The sequence below is a fragment of the Terrapene carolina genome, unplaced genomic scaffold (genome assembly GCF_002925995.2).
Source record: "Terrapene carolina triunguis isolate 2854851 unplaced genomic scaffold, T_m_triunguis-2.0 Scaffold183, whole genome shotgun sequence".
NCBI lineage: Eukaryota > Metazoa > Chordata > Testudines > Emydidae > Terrapene > Terrapene triunguis.
This window is the reverse complement of record NW_020664534.1, coordinates 4,690,360-4,717,403: the sequence shown is the minus strand read 5'-3', so window position 1 is coordinate 4,717,403 and position 27,044 is coordinate 4,690,360. Positions and strand designations below refer to the sequence as shown.

The 27,044-nt window shown below is 44.3% G+C and overlaps 2 protein-coding genes across 4 annotated transcripts in view; one reads left to right on the top strand and one right to left on the bottom strand.

Moving 5' to 3' along the window:
• Positions 1 to 6,870: 6,870 nt before the first annotated feature.
• CCDC127 (coiled-coil domain containing 127) lies at positions 6,871 to 24,765 on the bottom strand. 3 transcript variants are annotated; one of them, XM_024200521.2, is made up of 5 exons: positions 24,652 to 24,765; positions 22,086 to 22,170; positions 21,538 to 21,606; positions 18,762 to 18,890; positions 6,871 to 8,956 (listed from the first exon to the last, which is right to left on the bottom strand). In XM_024200521.2, exons 4-5 carry the CDS (start codon positions 18,880 to 18,882, stop codon positions 8,286 to 8,288), a joined length of 792 nt encoding a protein of 263 aa, XP_024056289.1. In that variant the 5' UTR covers positions 18,883 to 18,890; positions 21,538 to 21,606; positions 22,086 to 22,170; positions 24,652 to 24,765; the 3' UTR covers positions 6,871 to 8,285. The 3 variants fall into 3 exon arrangements, 2 of the variants coding, with proteins under 2 accessions (XP_024056289.1, XP_024056294.1); XM_024200526.2 differs by lacking the exon at positions 21,538 to 21,606; XR_003899850.1 differs by lacking the exons at positions 6,871 to 8,956; positions 18,762 to 18,890 and adding an exon at positions 20,668 to 20,726.
• Positions 24,766 to 25,019: 254 nt separating this feature from the next.
• Positions 25,020 to 27,044, top strand: part of SDHA (succinate dehydrogenase complex flavoprotein subunit A) — a 33,648-nt gene continuing 31,623 nt past the window's right edge. Inside the window, exon 1 of the mRNA XM_029912079.1 lies at positions 25,020 to 25,114. Coding sequence (XP_029767939.1) covers positions 25,046 to 25,114 — 69 coding nt within the window. The 5' untranslated portion in view covers positions 25,020 to 25,045. The remainder of the gene's footprint in view (positions 25,115 to 27,044) is intronic.

Sequence of the window (27,044 nt, the reverse complement as noted above, 5' to 3'; positions counted from 1 at the left end):
GGGCTGGGGCAGCAGGGGGGTGCAGGTGGGGGCCAGAGCTGGGGCAGCAGGGGGTGTGGGCGGGGGAGAGTCCAGGGCTGGGGCAACACAGGGGTGCGGGGGGAGCCCAGAGCTGGGGTGGGGGGGCGGCAAAAAACCTAGAGCTGGCTCTGTCCCTACCATTTACAGCAAGCTGCAGCATGAGGTTTCAGTTCCACACTCCTTCCCTTTCCTGTTAATTGCGGCCGAGGGAATGCTGGGAAATGTAGTTCTTTTCCCGCTCCAGGGCTGGCTCTATAGGCAGGGAGCTCACCAAGGAACTACAGCTCCCAGGGCTCCCTGTTGGTTCTCAGCTCCCATGCTGGATTCTTGTGCCCCTGCAAATTTGCTGCCCCAAGCACCTGCTTGCTTTGCTGGTGCCTAGAGCCGGCCCTGGGGGGGGGCCCACAGGGGGGGACATGCGGAGTGGGGGGTGGCAGGTGGAGGCAGGGGACCCATCCAACACTCCCCCGCTCCCTGACTGCCCCCCCCCGGACTCCCCTTACCATTCTGGCTCCACGTGTTTGCAAAACACGCTGCCCGGTGGGTCGGTTTGTGTGTTACACAGGGCTGCAGACAGAGGGAGGGAGGAGCAGGGGAGGGCTCTGGCTGCTGGAGGCCAATGGGAGCGGGTCAATCGGCCAAGCCGCCCAATCAGCAGCCGCACTCTGCATGGACAGAAGGGAGGGAGGGAGGCGAGGGAGAAAAAAACCCCAGACATTTTAACCTTGTTACCAGTTCCTCCCGGACGGCTATTTAGAGACGCAAAAGCTGGACATGTCCCGGGAAATACGGACGGATGGTAACCCTAGACATACTTGTGGAAAAGGACGGTATCTCTTTAAGGCAAAATTCAGCCCCTGCCTCTGTAAGGGCCAAGGGTTTGAATCCAAGGAGCCTTCAGGCTGAACATGCCTGTGTGTGCAGATTGAAATGACCCGGCTGGCTGGGGGCGGGGGTGTCTTCCCCTTGCCTGGCAGCACAAAGGAAGCAGCGGAAAGAACGCTGCTGGTGTCAGGGACACCTGGACAGAGGGAGGAGTTTCTTAACCCCCAGAGGCCATGTCACAGCCCTTCAGGAAAGGGGGCTGGAGAAGGACTCAGTCCTGGGGGTGAGGGCATCAGGTTGACCCCAAGAGGGAAGATGGGCTTCTTGCAGATGTGCAGCCCTGGGGTCGGGGACAGCTCCAGACAGGGCCTGCCAATCTGCAGCAGCACCCTGCATCCCCCCCTCACCAGAGTCTGCGACCCCCAGGACCGTCCCTTACCTGCTGTCTCGGTGGTGCCCCAAATTATGGTGACGTGAACATGCAGATGCTGGGGAGGGGAGGTTACCTGGTTACTGCGACCAGGGCCATCCCTAGGGGGTGCGGGGCCTGAGACAACCCCCCGTCCATGCCAGGCCCCACCCCCACCTCTTCCTGCCCCTGCTCCACCACCACTGCAACCCTATCCCAAGCTCCCACCCCTGCTCTGTCCCCCCACCTCTTCCCGCCCTGCTTCGCCCCCATCCACCCTTCCCCCAAGCCCCCTTCTCCGAGCGACGCTGGGAGCGCAGAGTGGAGCAGGCTGGGGCTGGGTCGCCCTGCTTCCCGCCGGTGAGTGCGGGGTTGGGCCCGACCCCTGCTGCTGGTGCCAGGCCCCTGCTAACCCTCTGGGTCGTCCTGGTCCCCACGCTTCCGCATCCCCCTGAAGCGCGAGGCCCCCCAAGGCGCGGGGCCCGGGGCCACCACCAGTTCCTCCTAGCCACGGCTCCCCGCTTCCTTGTAAAACTTGCAAAAGTTTGCATTAATATAATAGGATTGTAAAATCTCTGGAATGGGGATCATCTTCAATGTGTTTTCTGCACAATGTCAAGCACATCATCAGCAACAGAATACTGAATAGTAATTGGAGACTTGTCAAATTTTTGAATGCAGTGATGAGCGAGAGATATCAGTGGTTAATACCAGTAACAATGGAACTTGCACAAGCTATTGAAAATATGCCCATACTTTAAGAGCACTGACTACTAAAGTACACCTACTGTCAATTACGTTTTTCCAATATATTCTTACGGATAAAGCAGGAAGTTGGAGTATTTTTTGAAAATACTCAGGATAAGTTAATTTTAAAAGATGTATTGTGAAGAGAATTGTCTCTTAAATTTCTCACTTTTGCAGAAGAAAAACTCTAGATGTCATACATACTTTGTAAAGCACTTTGGGATATTTCCAGATGAATACATTACACTGCTCTACAGCCAAAATGCTTCTGAAATAAATGTAGTCAAACTTTACTAATTCTGGGTCACTGAGAACGAAAATTATGCTTAAAATTGTTGATTGGCTCTAGTTTTCAAGATATGCTATTGGGTCAGTATATACGACCCTTGACTTGGGAATGGCGGAGGATAAGTGAGTTATAAAGGGAAGGGATCTCAATTTAAACCAGAAATGACTAAAATACATCTTTGACTGTATCTATGAATAAATCTATGACTGGGTTTGGACAGTACTTGCTTTTTAGGCAAAACAATGAATGATGCAATCTGAAGCTGGTATTGCGTCATACATGATATGAATTGCATCATGTTATTCCTAGAAGTCATGGATGATGCAATCATAACAAAGCTTACATCACTCTGCTGAACAAATTGCCCTATATCAGCTCTAGAAATCATAGTGTCGTGCTCTCTTATTTGTCAGTGTTTGATTTTGCAAAGGGACACATTTCTGTTTAGCCAAAGTGAGCAGAGATGTCTCGTACTTATGTGAACAGTGCAGATAACTTCTGCTATGTTTGTGGTGAAGTGACTTTTGCATCACAAAAGCGCAGTATAGCCACTATGGTTAAGAAAGCCTATCGCCTTTATTTTGGCTGCAAAATTGGAGATCAGGACAAGAGGTGGGCCCCACACATATGCTGCAACACTTGTGCAACAAATCTTCGCCAGTGGTTGAACAGGAAAAGGAAATCTATGCCTTTTGCAGTGCCAATGATTTGGAGAGAGCCAACAGCTCATACCAGCAATTGTTACTTCTGCATGGTGCCTCCAGTTGGGAAAGGTGTGTCAAAGAAGAAAAAGTGGACTGTGTATTATCCAAACATTCCATCAGCTATACGCCCAGTACCCCACGGAGAAGGACTGCCGGTTCCTGATGCACCAGAATCATTCTCACTTGAGTCAGACGAGGAAGAGGAAGAAGATGAAACTTCTGGTCCTGAACCATCAATGTCACAGGACCCACATTTTCTCCCATCCTCCTCCTCTGAACACCTCATAACACAAGGTGAACTGAATGACCTTGTCAGGGATTTGGAACTACCCAAGAGTAAGGCAGAGCTGTTGGGCTCCAGACTACAGCAGTGGAATCTCCTGGCAGGTGATGTTAGGGTTTCCATGTTCCGTGACCGTCAAAAGGATCTTGTCCCATTCTTCTTCATGGAAGGTGATCTTGTAGCCTGCAACAACATCGATGGTGTAATGGCAGCCCTCAACATCGTTCACGATCCAGGTGAGTGGAGACTGTTCATTGATTCATCGAAGATGAGTCTTAAAGCTGTTTTACTGCATAAAGGCAATGTTTTGCCATCAATTCCAGTGGGTCATGCAGTCCATATGAAGGAAACCTATGACAACATGAAACAACTTTTGAGGTGCATAAACTATGACCAACATCAGCGGCAGCTTTGTGGCGATTTGAAGGTTGTTGCTCTCTTGCTTGGTCTGCAGACTGGATACACAAAGTACTGCTGTTTTCTCTGCGAATGGGATAGTCGTGCAAGAGAGTCCCACTACATCAAGAAAGATTGGCCACTCCGACAGTCATTGGAGCCTGGGAGGAAAAGTGTTCAGCATCCACCACTTGTTGAATCAAGGAAGATTTTGTTACCACCCTTACACATCAAGCTGGGTCTGATGAAGAACTTTGTCAAGGCCATTGACAAAACACAAGCAGCTTTCAAGTACCTCCGTGGAAAATTTCCAAGGTTAAGTGAAGCTAAGATAAAGGAAAGTGTCTTTGTTGGTCCTCAGATTCGTGAACTTCTTCGAGATGATGCATTTGACCATGCACTGCGTGGCAAGGAAAAGATGGCATGGAAAGCCTTCCAGTTAGTGGCAATAAATTTTCTCGGAAACAACAAGGCAGACAACTACAGGTTGTTGGTGGAAAACCTCCTCAAGGCATACAAAAGCCTTGGTTGCAACATGTCACTAAAGATACATTTTTTGCACTCTCATCTAGATTTTTTTCCACCGAACTGCGGAGCAGTGAGCGACGTGCACGGCGAGCGATTTCACTAGGACATTGCAACAATGGAGAAACGCTATCAGGGCAAATGGAGCCCATCAATGCTTGCAGACTATTGCTGGACAGTGACAAGAGATGCTCCATTTAATGAATACAAGAGACAAGCCAAGAAGCGCCGAGTAGACACTGAATAGGACTAAACTATGTACATAATAGTTTTTTGCCTTTTGTTTCATAATACATTTTATTTATATAACCCTTTTGCTGATTTTTAAAGTGTTACATAAACAGGACAGGTGAAATATTATCATGTAAAGCAACCATAAACACATGAAAAGACCTAGGTTTACAATTTATGATTAAAACTCTACTATCTACACAATATACATAGACATAAAATGTAAAAACTTAAATATCTTAGAAACAGTAGCCAATCAGTTGTTTTAATTGTCATATTTGAATTCAGCACATCAAAATACATAATAGCACATTTTATCTCTGAAGCAGACGACTTCTCAAAAATTGTAGACCAGTGTTATTCTCACAGTTTCTCTTTGTTTAGCTACTATTATGAAATTGTCAGAATATTGAGGAAGTGATGGAGTGGTGCTGGAGCTACGGACAGCTGAAAGCCTAGGAGTGAAGGCTCAGAGGATCTGTTCAGTCTAGTTAGGTTGCATGAGAGAGGAAAGGTGTTAGGAGGCATTGTGGGGCAGGCAGAGAGGGGACAGGGCAAGACAGAGGAATTGGTATAGTGTGAGGAGTGTGACTGAGCTGAAAGGCAGTGGGCACTTTGTGTGGGATGGGACACGGTGAGAGCCAAGGAAGACAGAGTATTTGGCAGCCCTCTCCGCCACCCCAAAGAGGCTTAGTAGGCTTGTCAGTTCCCAATTAGACTATTTTGGCTCACTGAGTCTGACATTAACTAGGCTCACAGAGGGAATGGGGGCCCCCCAAGGAGTCTCTGAATACTGGGGGTGGGTTGGGGTGATGTGGGGATCCATAGGAACGAGTCAGGAGTATTGGAGATTGCATGAAGGGAGCCAGGGTGTGTGGAGGAGGGGAATGGGCTGTTTGAGGAAGCATGGTGGAAGGCAAGTGGCCTTATGTAACAAATACACTAACTGACTGGCTGAAGTGTTTCTTTTTCATGCCAGCTGATGTCATCTAGTGGCAGGGATCAAATTGCCAATTACTTCCCCAGATCAAAATTTGAAGTGCGAGGGACAAAATAAAGCTTACAGTGGAACTTCCAACACAACCGTATCTATTGCGAGAGAGAGAGTGAGTGAATGAGTTAAAAAAGTGCCTAAGACATTTAGGAGCACAAGTCCCATTAAAAGTCAGTGGGACTTGTGCTCCTAAATCTATTGTGCTTTTGGACTTCCCCTCTGAGCCACTGTCCTGCCTTCATTAACTAACCTAATGTTAAACAAATGTAACTTTGAAGAATCTTATATTTACAAAAATAGCTTTACTTTACTAACTGGCATTTTGATACAATGTTGTGAGGTAATCAGTGTATTGGGAATAAACCAAACACTGACACAATTTAAATACTAATATAAACTGAAAAATGTTTTGCCCTCTCAGCTCTGTCCTCTTCATAAATGTTTTTGAGTTGGTATCAGTGATAAAACTATAGAAAAATGTAAACCAAGATGATAAACATTTTGGCCTTTTTCAAAGAGGTAATACAAATTTACAAAGCTTTAGTGTGTGTATTGGGTATATATTTTTCATTTTTATCAAAATAGAATTACTTTTAACCTTAAGAGGAGCGGTACCTACAATTAATAAAAGGGTCATTGACAGGATAAAAATATTGAAAACTGATATCCTTACTTAAGTTACAAATAACATCTTCTATTATTAAAACACAAAGAATTTTTTTTTAATTACTTTTCACTCTTTAACTTAATTTTAAACTCCGCAGGGTGTGGATTGTGTCTTAATTCAAACCAAACAAATGGCAGTCTATCAAAACAGAAATGGGTGCTCATTTTTTATCTTTGTATTTATCTCAGATTTGACATAAAAGACCTGGGCCCTGTCCTACATGGAGATCTACTAGAATGGATCCCTCAGCCTGTGCCAGTGGTACTCTGTGTGGATGCAAGGGTCTGGGATAGTGGGTCCTGATGTAGGACTGAGGCCCAAATCACTTCCAATCTGGATTTTAGTAGTTTAACTTTCAGGTTCTTATGAAGTAGCACAATGTTGTTAATCCATAGGAGAAAATCAAATCAAGTTAAAACACAAATGAAAAACCCACTGCCTGAGTACCTCAGGGGAAGTACAAAGGAAACCCTGGTATAGTGCATTAGTCTTTTGTATTTTCTCTATTCCTTGGGAGGCAGCCAGCTATTATAGTGGTGCAGTTATAAGATAGACAGAGCCATTGGCATTTGGAAAATATCCATAGATATGCTTCTGTTGGTCTTAGTTTCTGTAAATGACAGTTGTTATACAACCTTTATTTTGAGTCAAATTTAGCCCAAGTTTGTCACTTTAGCATATTTCATTTTCTACCTAATGTTAGACATTATGCTATAATGTATTAGTGCTAGAGATCAATAAAATTAATTCTGAAATAAATCAGTTACTGCTCATCTTGCTGCAATGTAAACAATATTTAATAGAAATTGACAATGATATAAACACATCTACACAATCAATTTAAACACAGTTACTTTACTTCTCAGTTACTGTATATCCATTTTCCTTTTGCTTTTTATGTAAGTGATTAATGTTTTCTCCTTTTGCAGGAGAACAAACATTTCAAGAGGCACTTTAAACAGGGCAGACTTGAAAAACGAAAGCCTTTATATTTTATTTTCTGCAGTCCTTTGCTGTTATTTTTATTTGTCTGTGAATAAGTAATTTCTTCTGTTTAATTCTACAGTGAGGTCAGAATCCTGGGCTGATTACCCCATGACTGAAATACCCAGATGAGGGAAGTCGAGGAAGAAAATTCCATGAGAATTTCTTTTGCTCAGTTACTTCCCCAAAATCAGTCCAGGAGATGGTTTTGCTCCCTGCCCAACTCCTCACTGTGCATGAGCCAAGGTAATATAATCCCACACTTGCTCTGGAGGGACTACTTATAAGGATAAGAGAGTTGCTTAGTCTCTACATCCAATCAATCCTTGAAATCTCTGCTGCGTGTGACGATGGCTTTTATGATGTGGATATCTGTCTAATAGAGATGGGCTTAAAATAATCAACCCATTAGAGATCAATCAGTCAATGCAATAGGGCCTTCAGCAATACCAATGTGGGCAAAATCCAAACTGGTAACCTAGACCTGAAAGGAAAAATAAGTGATTAAATGTTTTACTTTCCCATTGTATGAATTCCCTTTAAGTGGCAACTTTTAGATTATAACTCATATGTAATCCTGATTTAAGATCAATCATGCCCTCATTATCATTAACGTCAGTAAGCATCAAAGTCTTTGTTTTTATTTTCCTTCTGTATTATTTTAAATAGCATCCTGTCTTTGTATTTCAAGCAAATATTTTTATGTATAATGTAGCGTAAAGTGACATTTGCACATCAAGCATGGAAAACAATGCAAATCTAATTTGAAAACATGATTGCACACTTTTTTCATTGGTACAAAGCATCTCACACCTAAATAATATAACAAGAAATCTCACTATTACCGTCACTTCCGAGTACTTTCCTGAGAGTTTTGTTGCACAAAAAGATGCTGTTGCACTGCCATGCAGGAAATCAGGAATTGGGAGCATTCTCTACTAGCCTGGCTGTGAACACAAAGCGTGTCTTTCAGTTGACATAGTCTCAGGGTAAACTGCACTGCTTAGTGAGCATTTGTGGTTGGCCCATCAATGGAAAGGCACCAACAGTGGAGACACTCTCAAGGATGGGAGTACTGCAAATGTGGTTGCAATGAGGAGGGGAAAAATAGATGAATGTACTACAGGAAATTAGCAGCTTTACAATACCAGTGAGTCATTATATACTACATGTGCCATAGTGCATGAAATGCCACTACTTTCCCCACACATCATTTTTCCAACAGGGCCTTCTCTACTCTCTTGAACTTTTTTAATTCAACAGTTAGTTCCCAATATCTGAGATAAAGCCACATTAGTCTTCCATTTTGACGTTTGTTTGTGTTCAGCACATTACCACAATATGTATCATATTTAAAAATATCTTTTAAACCATTTTCCATTTCTATATCCATAGCAACAGGATCAGTTGCTGCTCTAACTAGCAAATTTTTCTCTATTTCTAGTCGCTGGTTTCTGGGCAGCACAAAACTGCAGTAGATATCTTGTCTTTCTAAAAGTGCTTCTTCAAATTCTTTTATTACAATATTAGCTCTCTTTTGCCATTGTGCTTCCTTTGCAAGACAACTTTGGTACAAGGCACCTGCTGCCCCTGAGCGCCGCAGAACCTGTTTTTCTTGCTCTAACTTGTCACGTTCCTGTTCTAGAACTCTTCTTTCTTCTACTAATTTGCGACTCTGGGAGATTAGGGCTTCACGATAACTCAGGGTTCTGTTGTGTTCCTTTTCAAGCTCCAACTCCAAGTGAGCGACTGTGCGACGATTTTCTGTGATTATGTCACGATATTTTGATTCAAGATCTCTTTGTACAGATGTTAGTCTTCTGTAATATTCTTTTTTTTCTTTTTCTATCTCTTTCTGAGACTCTCTGGACCAGATCCAACCTGTCATACACAAAACAAATTTCACATGTAAACAAAATATGCATAGTATTGATAATCAAAATTATTGAAGTACTTCACGAAGAAGTTGTGTTGCTACTGTTAGTAGTAACTTTTTTTTTCTCCCCAAAGTCACAAAGGGTGAAATTCATTTCAGTTCAGATGTCCCACAAAACTGAGAAGTTGTATGGTCTATATTATACAGGAGATCAGACTTGATTATCATAATGTTCTCTTCTGGCCTTAAAATCTATGAATCTACATTTCTAAAACATAAGAATGGCCATACAGGGTCAGACCAATGGTCCACCTTGCCCAGTCTTCTGACATTGGCTGGTGCCAGATGCTTCAGAGGGAATGAACAGAACAGAGCAATTTATCGAGTGATCCATCCCCGGTCGTCCAGTCCCATCTTCTGGCAGTCAGAGGTTTAGGTACACCGAGACAATGGGATTGTGTCCCTGACCATCCTAGCTAATAGTTATTGATGGATCTTTCCTCCACTAATTTATCTAATTCTTTTTTGAACCCAGTTATACTTTTTGCCTTCACAACATCCCCTGGCAGCAAGTTCCACAGGTGGAGTGTGAGTTGCTTGAAGAAGAACTTCCTTATGTTTGTTTTAAACATGCCTCCTATTAATTTCATTGGGTGACCCCATTTCTTGTGTTATGCGAACAGGTAAATAACACTTCCTTATTCACTTTTTCCACACCATTCATGATTTTATAGAACTCTATCATATCCCCAAGTCATCTCTTTTTTTAAATTGAACAATCCCAGTCTTTTCAATCTCTCCTCACATAGAAGTTGTTCCATACGCATCACTTTTGTTGTCCTTCTCTGTGCTTTTCCTAATTCTAATATCTCTTTTTTGAGATTGGGCAACAGAACTGCATGCGGTATTCAAGGTGTGGGTGTACCATGGATTAATATAGTGGCATTATGATTTTTACAGTCTCATTATCTATCCATTGCCTAATGGTTCCTAACATTGCTAGCTTTTTTTCCACTGCTGCTGCACCCTGAGCAGGCGTTTTCAGAGAACTATCTACAATGACTCCAAGATCTTTCTTGAGTGGTAGCAGCTAATTTACACCCTCATCATTTTGTCTGTGTAGCTGGGATTATATTGTCCAATGTGCAGTACTTCACATTTATCAACACTGAATTTCATCTACCATTTTGATGCCCTGTCATCCAGTTTTGTGAGATCCCTTTGCAACTCTTTGCAGTCAGCTTTGGACTTAACTATCTTGAGTAATTTTGTATCGTCTGCAAGTTTTATCTGGAAAAAGGGGTAAACAGTGAGATGGCTAAACTTGTCATGAGCGTGCTTGTTCTAAACTGAAGCGGTGATGAATTTATAACCACAAGGAATCCTCTGGGGTTGGGGCTTGGAGGGCTGCACCTGCCAGAATCCATGTTAGGATTGGGGTGGACTCTGGTTAGCTTACTAGCATGTGTGTATGTTCTTTTGTTTTTAATATGTTTTGCCTGTAATATTTTTTACCTTAAGAATAAAGTCAGCTTGCATAGGAAGTGTTATGTGGTACCGTATAACTATAGCAATTACACCCTTTAATCGTCTTTGAAGAGAGAAGGCAGGCAGGTCTGTTTAAGCAGACTGTTTTTGCTGGGACTAACAGAATGAAAGCAGGGAACTGTCCCGAAGGGAGTGAGACATGGTTCTCGGCCCAAAAAGACAATGGCTGAGGAGCTGAAAGCATGACAGTGGGTGCCCTTGCTGGACCACTGAGGAGAAATACAGGTGCAATTGCCCTGAATTGTGACAATCTCTAATTCCCCATATCACCACTTAGAGACTTTTTTTTTTTTTTTAAATACAGGTACATTTACTGCCTTCCAATCCTTTGAAACTGTATGTGTTTTTAATGAGTTTGCATATTTTTGCTAGCAAATCAGCCACTTCATGCTTCAGATGCTTCTGAAGTCATGGATGGATACCATCTCAGGCTGATGATTTATTATTTTTAAAATTATTAATTTACTCCAATATCTTTTTTTCTGACACATACAAGATTGGAGCCAGAATCAATATGCTGGACAAATTGTACAAATGTGTAAATAGAGAATTAGTTTTCATGGATTATGATCTAAGATTTAAAAAACTAAACCTCAGTCAATACCTGTCTATTAATTTGCAATCAGGTCAGTTAAGTCATCTGAGTAGTTTTGTCTATAGGTAGAGTTTTCTCACTATGGAATTAGGTATATTTATTGCCTTGAAGGTACAAGAAGCCCTGGAAATGAAGATTTCTGGAAAGCCTTCAAATCTTACAGCGAGCACTGCTCAATTTCCTAGCTATATATGCATTTGTCATGTGGACCCACCACTTTTTTCCTGTCGACTGTACAGTTGAACCATAAGATCTTTATCTAAAGTGAAGTAGGTAGGAATGATAAGATGAGTATGAAAAATGCCCCCTTATCAAGAGGATGTTACAAAGAATAGTCCTGTAAAAGGCTCAGGTATCAGCCAGCCCAGTGCAATAGTCCCGAACTAAGTAACCATTACTATACAGTACCATAAATATATATTTATTTTTAAAGAAAAAAAGCTTCCATTCATGGAGACTGCAGACAAATATAGATAGAGAAGAAAGATAACAAAGGAAAAGGGAGGAACAAGACATAAAAATAGTACGAGTCATATTATGGGAGGATGGTAAAGCAATAGTTACAGTTGAGTCAGATATTTGTGTTTAACAGAGGAGAGAAAGGAAGTATCTTCTACATTATTTATTTTAGAAAAAATCACAATAGAGAGGGAATGAAGGCTCTGAATTTTCTGACATTTGACTTTGTTTAAAATATGTGATGTTTCACCCAAGTGTGCCATCCTTTTTTTCAGAACCATTTTACAAAGAATACATGGACACTTTCAATATAAAACTTCTAAGGTATATAACTGAATTTCTGTAGTTTATACAAATACTGATTTTATATTTTTTGCTTTTGTAATTTGGGTGATTTTTTTCCCCACAACTGTTTTGAGCTAATCCAGTTTCAATGTGCTGAATTAACTCTGATAACATTATTTGCTAGGCAGTGAGCTGTATTTACACAGTAGCACATTTTTAAAATTCTAATGGGCCATTTTACAGCTATGTTGTCAGCAATTTCAGAATCACCCATTTGAAATCACAGTGATAAATGATGATTAATTCTTTGATAGGCAGCGTCCTATATCTTTTGCCGAAACAACAGATGTGCAGGTTGCAACAGCTGCATTCAGGGTGAGCACTTCTCTATAGTTGAACATTCACTGCAGCCATCACTAAACTGTCATTCTTTGTAAACCACGGGATTATTTGTTTTTTATTTCTCATCTTTAATGTATGCAGTTTTTTTTAGGGAAATTGATGCAAAAATCAACCTTTGTTTAACTCCAACATTCATAGAAGATGGACACACTTGGTAAAATTCTTTTTTTTTTCCTAAGAAATGTTTAGTGTTCATACTTTTAATGTGTCCTCCTTGTATGTATGTTGGCCTTAAGGCTGTATGGTAGTTTTCCACAAGGGGACTGTAACAGGGTAGCTGGCCCATTCAGTGAAACTGCTCTCAGTCCCCCTGTTCCAGTCCAGGTGCTCTCAGTCGGGCCAAATGAGATGTCATGGCAGCACCCAGGGGGCTATAATAGGCCTGGTGAGAAAGCAATTTATTGAGTCAGAGAAGACTGGTTCAGTCAGGAAGAGCAGAAGATCAAAACTGTCAGAGAGAGAGAGAAGGTGGTTCCTGGGAGACGGCTGAAAGCAGGAGAGCAGCAAGAGGAGTTTGCTGGTTGGTGTCCCCAAGATAGAGAGCCAGAGGGCTGAGGGCAGGAGCAGGAACAGAGGGAGAGACCTGCTAGCTCTAAGCTGGAATCAAGGGCCAGAGAGGCCTGAATCAAGGGGCAACAGTACATGGGCTTACCTGCTGATGTCTCCCTGCTGGACAGCTGACCCCCAGAAGAACCATGAGAGGGCCAGGGGGCGCGAGGGATGCTTCCCTAGCAATGATGCTCCCAGCAGAGAGACTGTGGGAGTTCCTGTGCAAAGAGCCGGGTTGCTCCTCAGAAAGAAGAGCTGGGATGGCTGCCCCGGCAGTGGGACAGAGAAGAACTTAGAGTCCAGGTATGCTGAGAACGAAGCTGGGTTTTAAAGACTACATGCGTGCGTGTAAGATAGCGAGAGAGAGAGATGGATTATGTTTTGGGAATTTTGATTATGGACTATTTGCACTATGTTTTGGTTAATAAACTATATTGATGGACTTGAAGATAATTGTATATGGAGTTACTGAGGACCCTAGAGGGAAACTGAGGTGAGGGGCCACTTACAGGGTGCCTTGAGGCCACGGGGGGGTGTGTGTGTGTGCGCCTGCGAGGAGGCCACTCGTTTACAGACATGTTAAATTGTTTTGTTTTCTTCCAAAATATCAAACCAAAAACCTCTCTTAAGAGGACATATACTTTTAAGATGTGTCCTCCTCCTATGTGTATATATATGGAGTTAAAGCTCTATGGTAATTTGATGCCTTGGACATTAACAATGTGTTCTGGAAGAAGGATAATAGGTAAGAGTTGATATGACTCACATTTGTGTATGCAGAGAAACAGAAGTGTTTGACCATACCTGTGTATTTGCTAGCTTTTCAGTAGTTGAGGAAAATGTTAGAGTAGAACACAGCAACCTTAAATAAACAAATTTTGTGTTTATGTGATAGTGTAGTAAGTGACTTACAAGTTCTGGTACTTTTAAAGAGGGACTGGACTAGGGTAAGAAGGGAATAGACAAAAAACTGGAAGTATATAGTGGAAAGCAAGACTCAAGATTTGAAGTAAAAGTGAGAGATCCAGAAAGGTCAGGTGGGTTAGTGATGGATCACCATGTTGACTGGGAAATGTAAAGATGAAATCCCTCCTCCTTTGTGACTTTACCAATTTCAGTCTCAGAATTCTGCATTTTATTAACTGATATAGAAGGGAAGTGGCCAGTAACTTGAAGATGGAAATTTTCAAAGCAGTGGAATAGTATACCATAGTATACCAATAGTATAGATTCATATACCAGAGTAAGTAATATGGCTAGTCTTAAAAAGATGATGTTTTGGGTCAATGCATGATGTAAAAGGGATCCATAAAAATATTGTCTGTTTCAGGAAGTGTAAGGAGATGGATTTTTTTCAGGTTCAGCAATTATTGTTATGCTACACTCTTATAGGTAAAAATAAGATTAAGTTACACATACTCAGTTTGTTTAAAACAAATGAAAGGTTTATATCACAATATTCTAACTGATGATCATTGGGCAGAGGTCCAGAATAAGCAGTTTAGAAATTTCTCTACCTGCCTTTTCAGAGATTATTTATTAAGGGTGACCTGCAAAGGTGACTTCCCTTTCTTAAGGGAATTTGCCCTGTTTTGCTTCCTTCTGATGTATTAAAAAAATGTAAGGTTTTTTTTCTTTTAGAAACTAAAGACAGCTTTAACTTTTTTTTAACCTTAGAAATATCAGGAGCATCAAGTCTTATTAGCACTGGAGAATCTCAAGGAAGTACCAAGGTATTTACTGTAAGTTTTAACCTTAAGAGTTGAATGTACTGAATTTTAACAACGTTTTTCTTTATTCACGCTATTAGTTACTGCAGTTAAAATGGTGTTAAACAAGTTTTTAAAAAGTCGGAGTCACTTTCACTTGCTACGTTTTCACTCTCTATCACCATTTCACTAGTTTTCTAGTCTTCACGGGAGGGGCTTCCAGCCTAGACAGGCCTTGAAGTTCTAACATTAACAATTTGCTTGGTGTAGCGGGGGACCTCAGGCCTTCTTCGTACATCAAAAGACAGAAAAGGCACAAGCCCAATTTTTTAGCCTTTTGCAGGCTACCTTTAAGTTCCATTTTCAAAGAGGGTTCATCTGGACACATTCCTTCCCTGCCAAATCCTGCATACAGTATTCTCTGTGGTCTAGCTACAGAGCATTGCCTCTCTTCTTCAGTGAGTTACCTGAAACAGTGCGACTATGCTGTTGAAAGTAATATAACATATCTTTAGAGCCAGTCCATGGATGTACTAGCTCCACCTTTTGTGGGTCCCCCCGCAGCTTGTTGGCACCTTGCTAATGTGTCACATGCTGCTCCATCAGCATGGTGCACTTGCAGAATGGAGCTTACTAAAGTATTGGTTAAATTCCACTTGCAACCCTGACTGCAGAGGAACTGAGGGGAAAAATTGCCTTAATACTCTGCCTGTAACTTTCCACAACAGGATCTCAAATCACAATACAAATATTGAAGAACTTGAGCATCACACAACCTCTGTGAGGTAGTATTATCTCCGATATAGGAAATCGGATGTGGATGGCTCAGGAACTTCCTTTACAAGTTATTTCAGTGTCTGACAGACCTCACTTTTTAAAATCCTGCAATAATTCCAAGAGGATGGATTAGATGATCCAGGAAAATCTTTCTAGCCATAGGCTCTAAGTCTGATCGCTGCACTCTCCAGTTTCAGGCTCATATTACTTTGATATCCAGGATTTTAAAAAAAAAAAAAAAAAAAAAAAAATCCTTTTTTTACAAAGAAAAAAAACCTAAAATCCATAGTATATAAATAGCACACATTTTGAAAAAACTGGTAACATTACTTTAACTTAGAAGTCTCTACAACACTCATTAAAGCACAGTAGCCTCAACAGTAGATTATCAATAACAATTTTGGGTTACAGGAAACATTCCTATAATGTGTGTACCTATGATAGATTAACTTTGAGGGAACATAAGAGTATTTTGAGCTATTTATTGTCCTTACTCTGATCAATTTACAGAGCCAAAAAGAAAAGTTATTTTAAGCATGGAAGGAATAATCCTGCATTCCTTGAGCACTCAAAACCACCACTCAGTCAAGCAATACAGTACTCAAAGAATGCAGGGTCTGTCACCAAATGTGAATTACTGTGCAGGGCTGCTTAGAACTCTTACACAGCTAGACACTGAAGTTTTCCACAAACAGAGCAATTTATTGGATAATTTTTCACATTGTAGTTTTATGCATTCTGAAAACATACAAGATAAGTGCTATTCACCACAGGTAAATAAGTATTACAGTCAAACTACTTGGGCAGGGGATAGCATTGTGTCGGTGGGGCTCCCCGTCTCTGACTTGGGTTTCTAGGCACTATCACATTTGACTCAAATATTCTGAAGCACAACATAAAAATGTTATAACATGGCTCCCATACACATCATCCACTTCACCAATATCTCAAGCCTCCTCACCCAGCTCTTATACATGGAATGTCTTCCCTGAACTGATCCTTAGGGGTTACTAAGCTGTCCTACTTCAAATCCTTCCTCTAGGCTCACCTCTGCGGCAATGCCTAGACGAAAACTGCTAGTTAACAATGGCTAGGTTTAGGGACAACTGGTAATAGACTTTTTTAAAGAATACAAATGTATATATACAGTATTTATAAATAACAATTTTAATTATATTCCTCTTTTCCTACCATTCATGTCACTTCTAGCCCATATCCAATGGCTTAAGGCAGTGGTTCTCAAACTACGGGGCGCGCTTCGAAGGGAGGCATGAGCTATATGCCTTTTGGGGGCGGGGGGGGGAGGGAGAAGAGCTCTGCACACAATATTTAAAATTCTGCAAATTATATTTGTCAAATAAATGTGGAGGCTCCAGCATGGCATTGGGGAGCACAGGCCATTGGCTACACAGAGGTGGGAGATCACTTTGCAGCTCCCCCCGGGAAACCGACTCTCAGCACTGAGGCTGCACCCATCCCTGATACAGTGCAAGTATGGGACCTGCCCTAGAAACAGCCCAGGGCCCTCCACCTCTGTTCCAAGTGCACCCGGCGTAGGCAAACAGGCTCAGCAAGGCAGGATCCAAGTGTGGAGGGGGAATCCAGGTGTGGGTTGAGAGGGTTCTCTGTTGGGCAATCTGGGTGCGGGTGGCTCAGTGAGGGATCCGGTTGGGGGGGAGGGGATCTGGATGCAAAGAGGCTTGTTGGAGGGTTCTGGGTGCAATGGTAATGGGACTCTGCAGGGGGGTCCAGGTGAAGGGGATTGGGGCTCAGCAGGAGGATCTGGGTGTGGGGGTGGATAGAGGTCGAAAGGGGGGGGTCTGGGTGTGTGGTGCTCCGTGGGGGGGTCCAGATGCTGTGCGAGTGGGGCTCACTGGAGTGGGGATCCAGGTGCAGCTGGTTGGGGCTTGGTAGGTTGGGAATGCAGGGATGGGTAGCTCGTTGGGGTGGTCCAGGTGTAGGGGAAAGGGGCTCGTTGGGGGGTGGGGTGAGGGTCTGAGTATAAGGGGGTCTAGATGCATGGGGGTTGGGCAGATGGGGAAGCAGCTCCCTGTACAGAGATTCCTCTCCCGCAACTGGGGAGCAATGGGTGCAGGAAGAGCTGTGGAGGGGGGGGTTTGCACAGCTTCCTACACCTGGGGGAGAAATCTGGGGGTAGGTCTGACCCAGCCCTGGACGCCGTGCAGGGGAAGAAGTCGTCCCATCCTCACCAACCCAGCCGGGACTAGCAGCTGAGCCCAGTGCAGAGTAAGAGCCACCAGCTGGGTCTTGCCCAGTCCCACCTCCCACCCCACTGTGATTTACCTCTCTGCTGGCTGCCCTGGCCACTCGAAACATACTTCTGGGGAGGGTCGCATAACTGCGCTTGTGGCTTCCCCATCAGAAAGCCATTTTTCTGCGGGGGAGCAAAGAAATCTGCAGGGGACATAAATTCTGAGCATGTGCAGTGGTACAGAATCCCCCCAGGCGTAAGCAGTGCAGAAGTAAGGTTGGCAATGGGGCACTAAGTCTGCTGTGAAAAGTGATGTTGACAAATCACTTTTCATATTGCCACCTTTACTTCTGTGCTGTTGCTGGCATGGCGCTACCTTCAGGGCTGGGCACCCAGCCAGCGGCCGCTGCTCTCCACTCTGCCTTCAGAGCTGGTGGAGATATATGTACTGGGGGAGGAGGGGGAGAGAGGAGTGGAAAATACTACAGATACAAAGAAGGGGGGCCTGACCAAATAAGTTTGAGAACCACTGGCTTAAGGGGTTTTGGACAAAGTCCTTAGACTATAAACACTTAACAGTATTGCAGTGTGTTATCTGATAATAATGAGGAACACTGGGGTTAAATGACTTGCCCAGGGTCACTCACTCTATGGCAGAATTAGGAACAGAACAGAGGTCTCCTTCCTCCAACTCACATGCCTTAAACACAAAACTTTCCACTTCCCTTAAAAGAGGCAAACTATGGAGGAGCAGAAAGGCTGAGTGAGGGAAAGGGAAACACTGTACCAACCTACAATTTCCCCCCCAAAAAAGAACAAAGGTAAGTTAGCTTGTGTAGACAAATGTGTGTTTTTATGTATTAGCCTTCCTTTACCTGCACATACCAGTCCTCCTAAGCACACATCCCTTCCCTGCTCTCAAGTCTGGAGTACATTATGGGCTATGGAATATTTATATTTGTAGAACCTGATTTTATTTCCCCCCCAAGTAGAGTTATTCACCGAATTCTCTCCTCTTCCTTCAAAGGCTCTGAGATGACCCTCCTCCAGCTAGAAAGGATGGCTGCATTTGGCTTTCCACTGGATTGTGGAAATGCCACTTCAATCAGCTGGATAGAAGAGGGGTTGCTGGAGCAATGTAATGCTGCACGAACCTTCTGGTTCCAGAGAACTCAGCAGCCAGTTCTGACCCCCCCATACATGGCAAGACATTGTATTTCCACTAGAATTCTGGGCCTGATCAGAAAAATCTGATTATTAAAATTATTACTTACGAAATGCAGCCAATCCCAGCATTGGAACCAACAAAGCATAATTCCATTTGTTGCCATCACCACCATTATCCCTTGGATTAGGCTGGATATTCCAGTTTGGAGGATCATTTAAATTATTCATGGAGACACCTTTAGATTAATAGGGGAAAAAAAGTCATGTCAGTGGTACCAATGATTAGGGGAGGGCGCTGATAGCAGTAGGTAACATGGACATGTGCACCTATCAAAACCACATCTAATACTTGATTCAATATTTCTATTTTAGATTATGGATCAAACTGGAACTAAAGAGATGGATTGTTAACTGTAAGGGTAATTAACCACTGAAACAAATTACCAAGGAAGTGGTTCATTCTCTATTACTTGGAGTCTTTAAGGTATAGGCTAGTTCAACACAAGCTGTTGGACTCCGTGCATAACCACTGAGCATTCTATTACCTGTGTTATGCATACTGGTGGTCAGACTAGATATCACAATGAACTCTTCTGGTCTTAAAGTTTATTAACCTTACTCAATCTATTCTTTAATAATAAAATTACTTCCAGTCAGTAGACAAAGGGCCTAGCACCTCAGAAAGCCAATTTCACTCCTCAAGCATGGAAACAAGTACAATAACTAATCCATAAGGCCAGTATCTGTTCTTTGAGTCCCATTGCTGGTGTAACACATATAAAAACTCCAACCATTTAATGATGCGTAGGGTGTTGAGCAGGTGGTGATAACTAGCACTTTGGTAAATTTTAAAAACTTGAAAATGTCTTGTGTTGTAAGTGCTTTGGGGTAGAGAACTAATATAATGAAGCCCCAGTCCTATTGGTGATCTCTGGACACTATATTTTGCACTCTGTTCCTCAAAGCAGCACCCTGGAACCTGCATATTCACCATCATATAATTATGATATGTTTTGTACAAAGAATGCCTTGTGAGGCATCACTTTAAAAGTCTTGATCTGTTGAACATTAATATCCTGTTGGATTGTTTGTGCTATCATTGTATGTGAGGTTATGAAGTTTTGCTGTGTATGTTACTGAAATATGTTGTGAGGTTAGGAACACCCACAACCAGTCTTTCAGGTAAAGCAATGGAGTAGCCAAACATGCTGATGGCCCATTAAAGAGAATCTACGCTCCCAGTGACCATCCCAGACTTCTGAGAAAGAGCATTGTAGACAATGGAGAATGCTTGACCAATGGCGGTGGACCCCCACGTCACAAGCATAGAACTTTCCAGCAAGCTGGAAGAAACTATAAAAGAAGGGGAAGTGACATCATGACTTGGCCTCACTCCCCGCACAACTCAACTTCTGGAAACACATCTGGAGGACAAAGACTTTGAACGCAGGAGGGTGGTCCCGGGCTGGAGGAGAGTTCCAGACGGTGTATTGAAGTTCTCAGACTTTGTTTGTACCATCTCTCAGGATGAGGTACTGCTTGATTCCAACCCCGTTTACTTTATAGAACTTAGACTTGAATTTATTTTATTCCTTAGGAAACCAACTTTGATCTCTACACTTACTACTTATAATCACTTAAAATCTATCTTTCTGTAGTTAATAAATCTGTTTTATATTTTATTTAAAACAGTGTGTTTTGGTTGAAGTGCTTGGGAAATCTCAGCTCAGTTTATAATGGCTAGTGTATATCCTCTCCACATCGAAGGAGGGGTGGACTTGGTAATGAACTTACACCGGTCAGGCTTCTAACCAGGGCAAGATGGTACAGTTCTGGGGTACAAGGCTGGGAAGCTAGGGGGGAACTGGCTGGAGCCTCTCTGTTGTTGGCTCATGAGTGAGTGAGAGCATTCATGTAACTCGGTTGGTTGTGTCCGTGCCTGTGAATGTTTGTGTAAGTGCAGTGCCTGCCACAGGTTTTAGCTTGCCAACAACATCACAGTGTGAGAGGGGGCCCAGTTTGGGGGCTCAGCAGTCCCAAAGTTCAGGTTGCACCCAGGGAACCCTGTCATACTATAGTCATATAAATAAAACTAAAAGCATGAATCCAGATGCTATAAAAGTTGCCTTTAGATGGCAAACAGATTGGGTTATTGGTTAGTTTTGAGTTGCTTTCTTCTCATAAAACCAAAAGTTTCAACTATTCCCCCACCCTCCCTTCAAAAAAAAAAAAGCTGATTCTTCCTTTAAGAGTGTTGAAAGTAAGATGTGTATTGCAGGAATAATTGCTGCAAAGAAAAAAAATTGTCTATTGGTAAAATTATTTAAAACGGGGCTGCATTTGGCTCTCCATTGCAATGCCACTTTTTTAATCAGCCACACAAAAGCGGGGTTGTGGAGCAATGAGGTCCGACCTGCTGTATCTACAGTGCTTCATGAATCAGTCCAGAGAGTTTCCTGGTACAACAGGAAATACAATTTAAAGCAGAATAGTGTGGAAGGAATTGCTTATACAGCTGAAGACAGTTAATTTACTGCTTGTGAAAGATGTGGACTCAGTGGGAGTCAAATAGACAGGCACTAACCCAATCTGGCCACTGTATTGTACAGAATTATCAAGGGGAAAGAGACGGTCATCTCCATGCTATTTCAGACCTATGTATTTCTGTGGAGATTGTCAAACATGGATCACAACTATATTATTTGTATTACTATAGCATCTAGGAGCCCTAGTCCTGGACCCTACTGTATTAGGTGCTGTACAAACACAAAAAAAGATCATCCCTGTCCCAAAGCCCACACAATCTAAAATTTGTCAATATGTCCACTGAAAACTGGACTGCCAATGTCCATATCTGATAAAAGAAGCTGTGCAGTTACCCACCTCCACTGCTGCGTGTTACACAAATATGATGAGTCGTTGTCCTCTCTTGTAAAGGTGCCAAAACGAGTACTTCCACACAAAAAAAAAATCATGTTAAAAAAAGAAAATAAATCTTCAGAGTTTCAGGGGCTTTGAAATGTGTTTAAGCAGATGTTTACACCACAACTCAATTACCAAATACTGTATATATTCATATTTTTTATTACATCAGAAAGCAAATATCATTCATGTTGAAGGGTTGTTCTAAAACATTAGATTTTTTTTAAAGGGAAGTTCTATTGGTTGTAGAATATTTTTTCTGCCATTCAGGACCTCTAAAATGCCATACTTATAACACAACGATACTTAAAAAGTATTCTATATTTCCTTCTTACAATGGAAAGTGAACATGGCTAAAAGTGTTGGCACAAGCCAACTTTTAAATACCAGCAATGTTTTGTTATGTTAATTAATCGTGATGCCAAAAAATCTTTACAAGGAAGAACTTTAGCATGGTAGCATATCAAGAAAAAACTGAAAGATGCCCCAGAACTTAGAGATTTACTTACCATCAGTTTAGCAGACTTAGGTACAACTTAGCCACTTGCCTAGAAAATAGGACACTGCAGCTTCTTTATTAAAGTAATTTTAGACCTAAAAATAAAATGATTGCTTTAGTAACCAGTTAATTTGCTAGATTAGGATTTTTAAATATGAATATTTCATCTTTATTTAAAGTGATCATAGGTGAAATCAGAACTCTCTGATAAGGCAGAAGTATAGAATAGGTTTTGCTGGTGATGATGGAGATGGTACCACCTTTCTTAGAGCTTCAGACCAACAAGCCAGTCCTTCAGATATTTCAGACCTTGTCTCATGATATGGGGCAGGGTCTGATTCTAAAACAAATTCTTCTTTACAGAAATGAAAGGAGCAAAAAACCCTGCTGCAATCAACTATAATTTTGGTTTTCCAAATCAAAGTTCGTTATGGTGCAACTCATATATGCAAGACTTTAGTACAATGGAGTTCAAGGGCTCTCGCTCTAGCACTGGGCAGTGATAACAGAGTTGGGTAGAACTGATGGATTTAGGACCTCTCCTCACATTCTTCTCCCCCACCCCCCCGAGTATAAGCATTTGTTAATTGTGTTAAGATGCTTGTGCCCCATCTAGGTACTGATTTGGCCCCATCACTGCAAACCCAGACTGCCCTCGACACTGCGAGCCTACCACAGTGCTAGCCCACAGAGAGGAGTGGGATGGGAGCTCTGCCCTTGCCAGGGGTGGGCTACTTGAAGTCCAAGTGTTAGCTGGATGCATAAAAATACTTCCAAGTAGTTTTTTTAAGTGAGGTGAAAGACAAATCAGACTCCTGAAAGGGGTACAATAGCCTGGAAAGGCTGAGAGGACACTGAGTTAGAATGCTCAGCTGGGAGACGTGGGGCAGAGAAAGGGTCTGAACAGGGGTGGCCCCCTCTCAGAGTGGGGAGGGATAGCTCAGTGGTTTGAGCAGTGGCCGGCTAAACCCAGGGTTATGAGCTCAATCCTTGAGGGGGCCCTTTAGGGATCCAGGGCAAAAAAAAAAAAAAAACTGTCAGGGACAGTACTTGGTCCTGCTAGTGAAGACAGGGGATTGGACTTGATGACCTTTCAAGGGCCCTTCCAACTCTATGAGATAGGTATATCTCCATATATTATTATACTGTAACCAGGGAGCTGGGGACAGTCTGACATGGGGCTGCCCTGAGTGCCCCCAAAGGAGCTGTTCTGCGGTGAGTCCTCCTGCAGTCGGGGCTGGGGTGGTGCTGGGCAGCAGGAGCACTGGGCCCTTCTATTGGCCCGCATGCTACACTGCGCCGCCCATGTCCCTTGGTTACTCCTGGGGGAATTCTGTGCCGCTGCACATGCACAAAATTTATGTCCCCTGCAGATTTCTTTGCTTCCTCGCAGAAAAATGACTTTCTGACAGGAAAGCAAAGGGAAGCCACAAGATCAGTCACGTAGCCCTTCAAAACTGTATGTTTCGGGTGCCCAGGGCAGCCACAGAGAGGTAAATCACTGTAGGGCAGAGGGCGGGACTGGGGAAGACCTGGCTGGTGGCTCCTACCCTGCCTAGGCTCAGCCTCTACTCCAAGCTAGGCCGAGACTTCCTCTTCTCCAGCACGGCATCAGGGCTTGGTCAGACCCGCTCCCCCAGATTTCTCCCCCAGTTGCAGGAATCTCTGCAAACTCTCCCCCTCTCTCTCCCCCCACTTCCTGCGTCCATCGCTCCTCAGCTGCAGGGGGAAGGATCCCTACATAGGGAGCTTCTCCCGCATCTGCCCAACCCCTGTACATCCAGACCCCCTCATACCCAGACCCTCACCCCACCCCCATAACCTCCCAGATGAGCCCCCTCCCCCTACACCACCCCAACAAGCCACCCACACCTGGATTCCCACCCTACCAAGCCCCAACCAGTTGCATCTGGATCCCCACCCCGCATTTGGACCCCCCCACTGAGTCCTCCAAAAACCCAGACACCTCCTTTCAAGCTCTATCTCCCCCACACCCAGATCTCCCTGCTGAGCCCCCACCCCCTGGACCCCCCTGCAGAGTCCCATTACCATTGCACCCAGAACACCCTGTGCACCCAGATCCTCCATTGAGCCGCCCGCACCCAGACTGCCCCACACAGAGCTCTCTCAATCCACACCTGGATCCCACTACACTAAGCCCCTCCACACTTGGATCCTGCCTGCTCACATGGGCATGGGGGGTAGGGACCTGGGGTGATTCTGGGGCAGGGCCCGTCCTTGCGCTATGTCAGGGTTAGGTGCAGCTGAGGGGGAAAACCTGTCGGGGGGGAGGGGGAAGCAGCACCGTGAGCTCCCACCTCTGTGCAGCCAGTGAGTGGCCTGGGCTCCCCAAGGCCATGCTGGAACCGCCACATTTATTTGACAAATAAAAGTTGCAGAATTTTAAACTATTGCGTGCAGCATGTTCGGGCGCAGACCCCCCTCAGCAGCACTTGGCAGAGCCGGGTCCAGTGACGGGGCTGGACAGGCCGCGCGCTCAGAGTCTCCCCACGGCCAGACCCATCCGCGCGCGGGGTCCGACGGGCCTGAGCAGCCCCTGGCGCCCCCGCACTCACCCAGAGCCTCACGCGCTGGAGGCGCAGCCTAGAAGCTCAACAGCGCTTCCCGCGCACAGCCCGGCCGAGGAAGAGGCGACACCGCATAAACCTCCCCAGGCCCAGCTGAGCAGCCGCCGCCACATACCTCACCTGCTAGCAGGTCCAGCCCCCACCTCCCCGGACCAGCCCATTGGAACGGGAGGGGGAAAAGGGAACAACATCCGCGTGAGCCGCAGACTTTTCCCGCTCCCCGTACTGCGATGGCGCGTCACGAGACGCTCAGAGCCGGGTCACGCGTCACGCTATCCTCCCCCGGCAATTGGTCTCTCTCGGAGGCTCGCGCTAGTAGCGGCGCGGCCAGCCCCGCCTCCACGCATGCGCAGTAAGTGACTGACTCTCCGGACAGGGCGAAATGGCGGCGTCAGCTGGCGCGGCGTCGCGGGGGTTAGCGAAGCGGCTGTTCCGACCCCCGGCGGGAGCGGTGAGTGCGCCCCGCCTCGCGGGCAGCCAGCCCCCCCCCCCTGCAGAAGGGTGGGGTCTGGATTGGCGTCTCCCGGGGCGGGAGCTGGTCAGTCCGCGGGGGGGCCTCGCAGATGTGTCTAACCGGCTCGCCTAGCGCGCGCGCGCGGCGGTGGGGGGAGCCACGCGCTGCCCCGCTCCCCCTGTAGCCCCCCTCCCCTGCGGGCAAGAGGCCGCCGGCTCGGCCCCTCCTCCGTCGTGGCTGTGCTGCTGGGGCGGGGCTGCCGCGGGTGCCTCGTGCCTGAGCTAGCCTAGCCCGAAGATCAGACCTGGGATGTTAAAGCCCCTTTCCCCCTCCGGGTGCCCTTGCAGCGAGAGGGGCTGGCCCAGCACTCTCTGCTGACACTGGCATTAGCTGCCACCCATCCCGCCGCCCGCCCGCCCCCAGTCTGAATAGACACGAACAAGATGGACAAAGGGTGGGGGAGAACAGCGAGGCGCTGCGGGGTGAAGTGACGTGCCCAAGGTCATCCAGCTGGTGGGAGGCAGAGCCAGGCATAGAACCCAGCCCGCAGCGTGGTGTCCTGTCCACTGGCCTTCTGCCTCCCCAGTACCCCTTTTGTCTCTGAGCAGGTTGACAATTGACACCTCTAAGGTTCTTAATTTCAAAGGCCTGTGTGCCTGTACACTCTGTTCCTGTGGTATCTCCTTGGGATTTGACCTCAGGTACCAAGGATTCAGTGGCAGGAGTTTAGTTCTTGAGAAGCAGTGTCTTTTTTTTTTTTTAGCAGCCTTATTAAAAAAATGGGCAGAGGAATACAGCAGTCCTGATGGTGTGTTAGTAGAAAGGCTTTCAAAGAAACTCCAGTATCCTGAAGCAGACCAACATGGCCTGGCTCTTTTAAATAGCTTGGTGTTTTATTAAACAAAAAGGCAATGTGTATGAGGTTTTATTGGAGTATAGAGTATCTCATCAGTTGCTTTAAATGAATTAATAGTATTTTTCTATGAACAAATATTTGAAAGTTACATACATTTAAAGTGTTTGGAGTGGGTTTATAATAACTGGTCTATGAGCAGATAAAGCAAGGCATTATATATGAAAACAGATAATGTGCATCCCAGCTCCCCTGAAACTACACTTGATGCTTCTCGTTCCCCCCTCACTTTCTTTCCTCCACCTGCAGTGAGCTAGTTCTTGTCTTATTTTTACTCCATTGTCACACTGAAATTAACAAAGGCAGGGTAACTAGCCCTTTCATTAGTAGAAACTTCTGTGGTGAATGACCGCACTATTACTATTTATTACAGTAGTACCTAGAGGCTCTAAGTAGGATTGGGACCCCTTTATGTGCTAGGAACAGTAACTAACAACATGAGATACAGTCCCTGCCAAGACAGATTAACAATCTAAATAAACAGGGCGGTGGGGATATTGAGGCACAGAGAAAAATGACTTGTGTAAGGTCTCCTAGCTCCCAGGCCTATGCCCTGACCACAGGACCCTGCTGCGTCTCCACTAGCCAGATTGGGGGGTGGGTGGGTAGGAAAGGCTGTTGAGTGACAAATAGCTTCATCTAACTTTTCTTAAATTGTTTTCTGCTCCGAAAGTTTCTAGATACTCTGGTTAACTGAAGATGTTTCAAAACATGTCATTCTGTGGTATCATAAATAATATTTATTTCAGTGACAGTTGTGGTTCTTGGAATTTTGCATTCTGAACAAGAAGAACAAAGAAGTACAGAGATGATTTCCAAAGGGGAAAAACTGATTTAAAAAAGGCTAAAACTTATTTCTGGACTTAGGTTCTGCCACAGCCTAAATAGTGGAGCCATTTTGCATAGGGATATGTGCTTAATTACAGTTTCAGTTTTGCTTTGCAATTTTCCTATTGCAGCCAAAACTTTTATACTCACTCAAAACTAATATTGAAAAGAACTGATGGACATAAG